Here is a 9,997-nt window from a genome sequence, read left to right on the forward strand (position 1 = left end):
TATATATCCTTTTTCTCGTTGCATAGCCCAACACATATCACATTCATATAATACAGGTATATACACAATATGTTTACATTTTAAGCACAGTTTTTCTTTACATGCTATATTGGATTTTCTTCAATTTACCCGTGTCCCACTCGGCCAAAAAGAGGTTGTCTTTGGTGTCCACGCATAAACCCATTGGAATTCGAAGCTGTAATTGGCAGTTTTCTATGTAGCGGAGGAACTGTCCATCCTGATCCAGGATGTGGATACAGTGGTTGTTACAGTCTAATACCAACACACGACTTTGGCTGTCTGTGGTAATACCGCGTGGGCTAAATTGTCTCTTGGTAGGAGATTGATGGCCGGTGTAGGTGAACCGGAGTTTCCCGGCTTGATTGACCACCACCACTGCACTGGCGTCATGGTCCGACACACAGATATCTAGGTTCCTGTTCTCACTGATGTATTTTGTATCACCAGATGAAAAGAGAGGTTCTCCCGTGTCATTGTACTGAATGCTTTGTTTCTTTTTGGAGCCAGAGTAGCGCACTACTTTTGTTTGTTTAACATCTTCATCGCCACCACTGTCATCATCATCTTTGTCATCACTGTCCATGACAACCAGAAGGTCACCAGACAAAGTACTACAAATATTGAGAGGTTTCCACCCTTCTAGGCTGATCTCTGTCTGTACCTCTGTATTTTTCACAATGTTCACAGTTCTATCATGGTAGTCAGTGTAGAGCAAATCCCCGCTCCTTGTCACTGCTATGTCCCATGGATTGTTCCCTGTGTTGGTTTGTATGGACTTCAGTAGATCCCCCTGTAGATTGTAGAGGTTCATTATATTGTTTAAACCACGCGTCCAGATCTCTGTATCATTTAGACATGACACACCGGATATATGTTCATACATTGTGTCTATGGACGAGATGATCCGAGGTACATCCATCAATGACCGGTCTAGCGGAGAGGACTTGGCTCCCTGAAACGACATGATGCAGTGTTGATCATCTGATGTAAAAGATAAGGATGACAGAAAACCAAACTGTTCAGTCAATTGATCTATGTGGACTTCCCGAGGCTTAAAATTTAGTAAAGATACTTTAAGTTTAAGAGGCAATTGTTTGAATTCAGGGTTTCTGGATTTGTACTCAGAGACAAGGCAGACATTTTTGGAGTTCAGTAACTTTTTCAGTTCAACAATGCTGTGTGAGATTTCAGAAATGATTCTCGTGATTTCATCTTCCTGTTTCTTTAGAACAACAAGGTGTTTGGATTCCATGTCTGCCACGTTAGATATAAGGTTTTTGATAACAGTGTCTATTTTGTTATGCCAAAGTTTTCCTTGATTGTTGATATCTGTTGTCAGTTTCTGGGAGTTTTTATTCAGATCCGCTTTCTGCATTTGGATGTTAGATGCAATCTCTTGGTATGTAGGATATACGATTTTTTCTAATTCGTGTAACTCTCTGTGTAAAACGCTTTTTTTCAAAATCTCAGTTTGTGTGTGTTTTAAATGTTTTTTAGATGAAATACACTGTGTACAAATAGGAATGTCACATTGGTCACAATGGATTTTGCATTGTTCGGTTGGGTGTTCCTCACAATTTGGATAGGTCAGAGTGGTAAAATATTGTTGAAGCGACACCACTTTATGAATTTCAGAGAACGCAGATAAGTGTTTCTTTTCACAGTCTTCGCATAGATGTGTATGACAAACTTCACAGTACTTGAGGGGCACAGACGTTTGACACAGGGTGCAGCGTACAAAATCCTGGGCGCTGTTCCAGGGGTCCATGGTCAGAAAACCTATTAAAAAGTAAAAGAGGACAACCGCGTTTAATTCAATATATTTCTAATATACATAATAATGCAGAAGGTGTACATATGTAGCGCATTGATGAAACATTTTTCCGGTCAATTTTTCCTTGGGTAGGTCGATCAGTAGGAAAAAAAAACTTATTTTCTTAAGTCATTTATTAATATCTAATAAAACATTTTTAAGTCATAAAATTAAAGTGTCATTGATCAAATTTTTTATTGATCGACTTATCAAATCGCATTGATGAAGTTTTTCAGTAAATTTTTTCTTTGATACGTCGAAAAATAGAAAAAAAAGTATTGAATTCATTTCTTAAATTACAAGTTACCAGTTAAGTCATAACTCTTACAATGATGTCATAATGCTCAAGGGGAAAGATATTTCGTATTGACTATGTATGAGATATACATGCATTTTCATTCTTGTAAAGTATACATTATTCAGGTTAAAAAGCGTTGATTATTTGATTTATTCGTAATAATTGACGAATTCAGTTCGATATAGTTAAAATCTTCTACCGTGCTGTTTGGTTTCTCAGAATAATTAAATTTAAAGTTAATCAATTGACTTTAACCATACATCAGTAGGTATATTTGAAAAATTCAACACATCTATACATGCATACATGTATAGATGTGTTGAATTTTTCAAAAATACTATATTATATTTTCAAATATAATATGATATAATATATATATATATATATATATATATATATATATATATATATATATATATATATATATATATATATATATATATATATATGACTGCCGTCATGAGAAAGGGCCCTTATCTTTTGACGTCACAATGCTCAGAAAACGACGTCAAAGTAGCGGCATTGTAAACGCAGTTTTTCTATTTGCTCTTTCTATTTTTTTTTCTGCGTCTGTGTTGTGATTTTTGAATAACTAGAGTCTGGCCTTGTTTTTATACCGCGATTAATATGTTTTAATCAAATATAACATGTTGATTAAAAAAAAATAACATTTAATTAATGAAATATACACATGTAACGTCAATATCTACACATTTCGAACGCGTAATATTGCACACAATTTGATGCTGAAATATCATTAAAATGCTGCTTTTGCATCAGCTATGAAACTTAAACACCATATTTTCCATTCTGCTGTATGATGAAAATATGCTCTAATTTGGAAATCACCTACATGTATATGCTCTAATTGCGATATCAGTTTTTTTTATAAATCGAAGCCAAAACCCGTCTTGCATACGCTTACTTATTGCATATGATTGAATGCGACTGATCGTTCATTTACGATGATCATTAATAAAGTACTCTTGTTTGCACTAGCAATACATGTATGATTTATTTAAGTGAAAAACAAATAAACTACGCTGCATACTCGTTGTTGATAAGAGGGGTTGAAGACTGAGACATACCGAATCGATGCAGAGCAGTATTTTTCAAATCAAACAATTATCTGCGCAGTAATTACTGTGAAACAATACAAGCCAAATATTTCAAAAGATTTTTTTTTAAATAGTTCACCTTACAGGAGACGATTCTGCACCACTTCTTAAATAAGTTAGAAGGAACACGAGAGAAGCGGCTATGTCTCAATTATAGTGTTACGACCAACATACAAAATAAATTCTCGCATAATTCTATTACTAAAGAAGTTGCGATCAAATTTTGAAATTATTTAACAAATTAAAACTCATGTAACTAACGGATTCGAAAAGTTTGAGAATTTTTTCACAGCGTAAAAATCTACTCTGATGTATCGCATTTGATTTCATGGAAAAATCTTATTCTTAGTGACATTTTCATGTAAAGTGCCTTTAATGAAACAATATAAAATTATATCTGCCTGTACGATTGAAAAACTTGTGTATTATTTGTGCGCAGCGTATTTTATTTTCTTGTGCAATTTAACAACCCAAATCCACGTGTTGTGTGTACTTTTTGAGCTATTTTACGTAAAATTTAAATAAAAATCAATCAAAGCATGCCTGAAAACTCACCACATTTTCAAGGATTTCTAGCATTTTTATATGATTTTCAATATTCATCTCAAATCAGTAACGTTAATGATTCAAAAATCCTTGAAACTAAACAGATTGGTAAATGCAGTCATTATACTACTATACTTTTGATATCAAGTCGAACAAATTGCCGTTTTACGAATAAACAATTCATGTTTATCCATAAATATAATTTAAACACTAGATGTGCGACACTTATACAATTAATAACATGCATGGACGTACAATTCATCTTCATAGATGATGGTTTCTCATCTGTTCTTTTTTATACAAGAAACAAATTTCGATGATACTGAAGTCAATGTTTATGTGTGTATGTTACAATGTACAATGTACAGCCAAAAAAAAATCCGAGAATCGCGATATTTCTTAAAAACTTCGGAATACCGTATGCAACTGTTTGCACTCTATAAACGACTCTTATTTAATTGTCCATCTATTTTTTTTATTTGATAATCACTCGGTCGATATTCGTATTCATATTGAGAGAGAGAGAGAGAAGAGAGAGAGAGAGAGAGAGAGAGAGAGAGAGAGAGAGAGAGAGAGAGAGAGAGAGAGAGAGAGAGTAAATTAATGCAGAGATACATTAATTCATTCATCTTGTAACATCGATAATACAATGGAAGAAATTAAATTAAGTCAACATGTAAAAATGTTACTACTCACTGAATATAAGCTACGTCTATCGGCACTCTACTATCGATTAGTGTAAAAAAAAAATCGACGTAATAAATGCAGAAGTCTTATTTAAAGTTACATGCAATCTTGCATTTTGAAAAAAAAATGTAAATAATTCTTATATATAATTAATTATTTCAACGATTATGGTTTATAAAAATCGCATCACAAAAATACGACGGTACGCATGAACTTACAAAGCGATTGAATAGAATTGTAGATTCAGTACGTTGAAGGGGGGGGGGGTGTATTTAGTTGGTCTGTCGTATTTGATACACTTAATTAGGTGTGTATGAGTATGTTTAAACAATAAACATAAACAAAAGGTAGCGATCAATACCAAAAAATTAACGTAACCCGCGTTCTGTAATGTGGATGTCTCTATAGCCCGCATGTATCACCGAAGAAAGCATTTTATTGTTTATATTTACATCTTTCTTTTAATAAATTAAATTAATGAATTGAATTGATCGTAATAAGTAAGTAAAAGTCACTAAATTATATGTTAATGTACACCAGTACATTAGATGAAAGCTGTAGCCAAAGCGTCTTATATGGGAATTTGAGTTTGGCATCATCATGATTACTTCGTGCAATCCGTGATATTTCTAAGGTTGCTGGAGATTTCGACAAATCGATAAACTGCGTGGTTAAAACTGGACCGAGGAGATTTCAGTCTTGTCTGTTTCTACACAGCTGTGAATTACAATCAATTTTCGTAAGAAAAAGAGGGAATCATACGCGGTGGATGTAAATTTAAATCTATAAATATATATATAAGATGCCATTTTTGTTAAAATCTTTTCTCCACATTTTTGTAGTTGGAACTTTTCAGTGAGACAGTCAAAGCAATTTTTTTCATGGGTAATTTCATAAGAATTAAGTATTGATAACGTATAAAAGAGAAGAGGAATCGGGAAAGTAAATTCACACCATATAACTTCCAAGTTTCAAAAATAGCTGTTGATTGATTTTAAACTTGCTTCAGAACTATAAAGATACTTTTAAAAAAGTAATATCAGTAAATATGCGATTTTCCGTGCAAAACGTTGATCAAAAAGAATAAATATTTCTCCTTTTGAAAAGAAACTCGTGTATGCCGAAAATTGTAAAAACATAGGCATCGAATTTGACAATCTTTATCTTTGTTTGTTACATGTTTGTTAATAATTTGCCTCGCTGCAGCTTAGATAACTTTGATGCATTTAAAGGTCGGGGAGAAGTTGATATTTGTTTTCTTTAGATATCCTTTATATATCTATTCATCTTATTTTCGGGGGTGGGGGTGGGGAGTGCATGTGGATTTATCGGAAGATATATTAGCTGCAGAACTTTCACTATATCTGGATCTTCAAAATGTTTTGCTCTCTTTTGTTAAAATTGTAAAAAATCTAGAATTGTAGAAAATCATTAATTAATTCTACTTCAAACAATTAAATACGATGTGAAAGGAAGTATAGAAGAAACAAATTAATGCTGAACAAAATTTGACGTCGTGTTAACATGTCTTACTAAAATCGTCATAAAATGCTTAAAACACACAAGATCTTGGATATCTTTGTATATTTGTATTCAGAAAGAGTTGACTAATCGGAATTGACAAAAACGTAAGTTTGTGAAATGTTGACCTTAAGGGCCCTTTTCTCGTGACGGCAGTCATATATATATATATATATATATATATATATATATATATATATATATATATATATATATATATATATATATATATATATATATAATATAAAAATATAAAAAAAAAAATATATAAATTGTTTTCATCGTTTAACTTGATGTATCCTAAATACCCCCCTCCCCCCCCCCCCCCCCCCCCCCCGATGTTAAATTGAATATCAATATCAGTATTTGTATTAATAAAATGCATAACTTTATTTTCAATAAAAAAATATTTATCTGCAACGATGATGGTATACAATCGGTTCGGCAGATGCGTAAACCCTTTTTGATAAACTATCTCTACTTACCGTCAATAAATTCTTTCGTAACTGACATCGTTGTGTTTTAAAACGTCGATGAAGCTTCATATCTAACCACATTTATGACCTAGTATCTCTTCATATTTTATTAGAAAAAATTGGATAGTATTTTTCCTACACAAGTTGTCAACCTAAGAATGTTGTGCTTTTTTGCCCAAATTTGGGTTATCGCCTTGTTGGATGTCGGCACCTGCAAACCGATCAGTCATTGCATACCACGATCAGCTCCTTGATAGCTAAGGTGATTTGCAGTTGTACTATCTCCGCACCTTTTTTTACTTTTTGTAGCTTAAATTTTCAGCTTAAACCATTCTAAATCAATGTTTGGTAGTAAAAATAGTGATGAAAAATATACAGGAAAACTTCTAAAATAAGATTACTGAAGAGTTGAAGCGCGAGAGACTTAAAGTAAAAAATAATGACGAAATAAAACAAGAGAAAAGCGGTCAACGTGACAGCCAACCGGGTTTTCTTGTGTGTGAACAGTATTTATAATCTATTTGTTAACCTTGACTTGATGAACACAACCTATCCAGAGAAACGATATACTCTATATGAATATTTATGCCCAAAAAAAGTTCAACCGCTGGTACTTTTTTTCATAGATTATCAGAAAACAAGATGCTAGTAATATGCACACTTCTAATATGTGTACAATTGATCTGCAAAAGAATAACTTCCTATCTTGAAAACTGTTGGAGGAGTTACCCGTAAAATAGGGGAGTAACAATGTTTTGCCATAAATAACTATAAGTTCAATAGCTGGTATTTTTCTCATAGATTATCAGAAATCCCAATCATAGCAATATGCACACTTCTGATATATTATATGTACAACTGATCTGCAATAGAACCATTTCCAATCTTGAAAACTGCAGGAGGATTTATCCGTACAATAGGGACAGCGTCGTCATATTTTGCCAAAATATGACGACGTTTAACAGCTAGTATTTTTTCATAAATTATCAGAAATTATATTCCTAGCAATATGCAAACCTATAATATATGTACAATTGATTTGCAAAAGAACAACATCCTATCTTGAAAAGTATATAAGAGGAGTTATCCGTAAAATTAGGGTAGCTTTTTGGCAGCCGCCCGCCCACCCGCCATTTTCACCATCTTTTCTTCGAAAAAACAATGACCGGAAAGAAATTAAGCATTATATGTTCGAGAAAAAAAAGGTTTATCAAAATGGTAATTTACATCAAAACGTATGAGATAAACTTCTTCATTAATAGGATGTTTTCCGTTACCATACATTTCTAAATCTACATAATCATGTGAAATATATCATGGCAGATTACAAAAATAAGTTATAGTGCAAATGATCATGATGTTTACTTTTTATGACAATAAATTAGAAAAAAAACTTTTATAAAACTTACCTTATTTCCTATCCCATAGGTAAATTACAAAGCTTAAAAATCCAACATGGCCGGTTGCAAAATGTGTTGCATCTGGTCCGACTACCTGAGCAAATGATAAGGCGATTGATTTTAAGTATGTCAAGTACAAATATTTATTCTAATATCAAGACATATTCGTAATTTTAAGTCCTGAAATCAGGTTAACCAATTTAGTTATCGATTAAAAATGTCAGTTTTCTCTTTGTCAAACAAAAGTGAAAATGGCATATGTGTAAAAAAAAATGCAAAGGTTTTATTTTTTAAAGATTTTTTTAAATGAATTGTTTTTATTTCATTAATATACTTTAATGTCACAGTATAGTAATAATATGAATCAATCAATCTTGTTTGAGCTCACCTGAGTTTTTCTGATCAGTTTTTGTCCCTCTGTCTGTCTGTCAGTACGTCCAACTGTACGTCCTTCAGAAACACTAGACAAATTTAACAAAATTTGGTACAAATCGCCCATAGTAAGGAAAATTCAAGTTTGTTTAACTGAAGAGTCAATCTCTCTTTCAAAGACGGGGGTAAGTAAAAATTATTGAAAACCTATTGACATTTCTTTAAAATCCTCACAATGACCTCTTGGCCAGAAGAGCTGAAACTCGTCTGATTTTTAAATAACCTCAGGTATTGTCAATTTAGGTTTGTTTAAATCAAGATCCTCGAAGATGGGGTACGGTGGTTGATTTTTGCTCAGAAATAAAGTGTTAATTTTTTTTAAAACTTCTTTAAAAAAAGAACTGCCGAGAGTTTCAGAAGTAAATGATAAATGGTTCAAACAGTGGATATTCTTTTACTCCCTGGCTTGGGATTTAACACATCCAAATAATATGTAACAACTTCTAATAACAAAAAAATCAATGAGGGTCACTATTCGGTCCTAGTATTTCATCCTACTTTCAATAGCATAGTGGAAACAAGAGGGAATCAACATTTTTAACTCTCTCTCTCTCTCTCTCTCTCTCTCTCCTCTCTCTCTCTCTCTCTCTCTCTCTCTCTCTCTCTCTCTCTCTCTCTCTCTCTCTCTCTTATATAGCACTGAAAATAGATAGAAGGGGCAATATTTGGCGAATAAAATAAAGATGAGGTGTAATATTGTAGTGAATATTAACATCGGGTTCGGAATTCCATAAATAATAACATTATTATATATGGACACAGACCACAATTATTTTTCCCTCTTATTCCTTTATACAAAAATAAATCATATAAAAAATTCCACCGGCTCAAATGAGTTCAAATACAGCATACCTATAGAATGACACTAGTCCAACAACATATCCAAACTACAGGAAAATCAATCGAGAGGGGACTGAGATATGGCCCCTAAAATAACCCCTACCATGAAAAATTCACTTTCGCTTTGGAATTTGTGTAAACATTGGCCTCTTTACACCCTTTCTATTGCGCCTGTAAAGATAATTTTTCTACATTTTTTCCTGCCTGTATTTTTTTTCAAACCCTCTTCTTTCCATCCATGCCATAAAAGGAACCAAATTCGACCATTTGGTACCCCTAGGAATTTTTGAAATAATACATACATTTTTAGAATGGAACTACTTGCGTGGTCAATGAGCACGGGGTAAAAATAGTGGTATGTGACCTAATAATCACACAATTCTTCTTTGATTTGGATGAAACTTAGTAGATAGACACTTATACCCATAATACACCTCCCTGTAAAATTTGGCGGGAATTGTGTATTCTGCATCAGAGTTATAGGCCTTTGAAATCTGGTCCAGGAAGACTGAAATAACATGCAAAATCTAGCACGTTACACACAATGTTCAAATTTCAAGAGCTACATTTAACATTAATTTCTTGTCAAAAGTTTCATTAATCTATTACATTCATTAACCTAACATGTCTACATGATGATGCTGATGATGATTTAATTCTTTTACACCTGGAACTATTTTTTGGAAATTTTTGACAAAAATACCCCAAATATGGCTAAATTTTTCAGAAAATGCCAAAAATGAAACATTTAATCACATGCTATGAGCTTGAAAAAATATTTTAAAAATTTGGCATTAAGTTTGCTATAGAAATCAGGTATTTTGATAAATATACAGTGGCTAATC

General features: G+C 32.7%; 1 protein-coding gene across 1 annotated transcript; it reads right to left on the minus strand.

Annotated features, from left to right (window-relative positions):
• LOC105318414 (protein wech) lies at window positions 1-8,585 on the minus strand. The gene is made up of 3 exons (XM_011415526.4): window positions 8,269-8,585; window positions 7,890-7,974; window positions 1-1,800 (listed from the first exon to the last, which is right to left on the minus strand). Exon 3 carries the CDS (start codon window positions 1,787-1,789, stop codon window positions 98-100), a length of 1,692 nt encoding a protein of 563 aa, XP_011413828.3. The 5' UTR covers window positions 1,790-1,800; window positions 7,890-7,974; window positions 8,269-8,585; the 3' UTR covers window positions 1-97.
• Window positions 8,586-9,997: the final 1,412 nt, after the last annotated feature.

This window comes from Magallana gigas, chromosome 10 (genome assembly GCF_963853765.1).
Source record: "Magallana gigas chromosome 10, xbMagGiga1.1, whole genome shotgun sequence".
NCBI lineage: Eukaryota > Metazoa > Mollusca > Bivalvia > Ostreida > Ostreidae > Magallana > Magallana gigas.

Coding starts and splice junctions, on each gene's coding strand:
- LOC105318414 (XM_011415526.4), bottom strand. CDS start 1,789: ATGGACCCCTGGAACAGCGCCCAGGATTTTGTACGCTGCACCCTGTGT.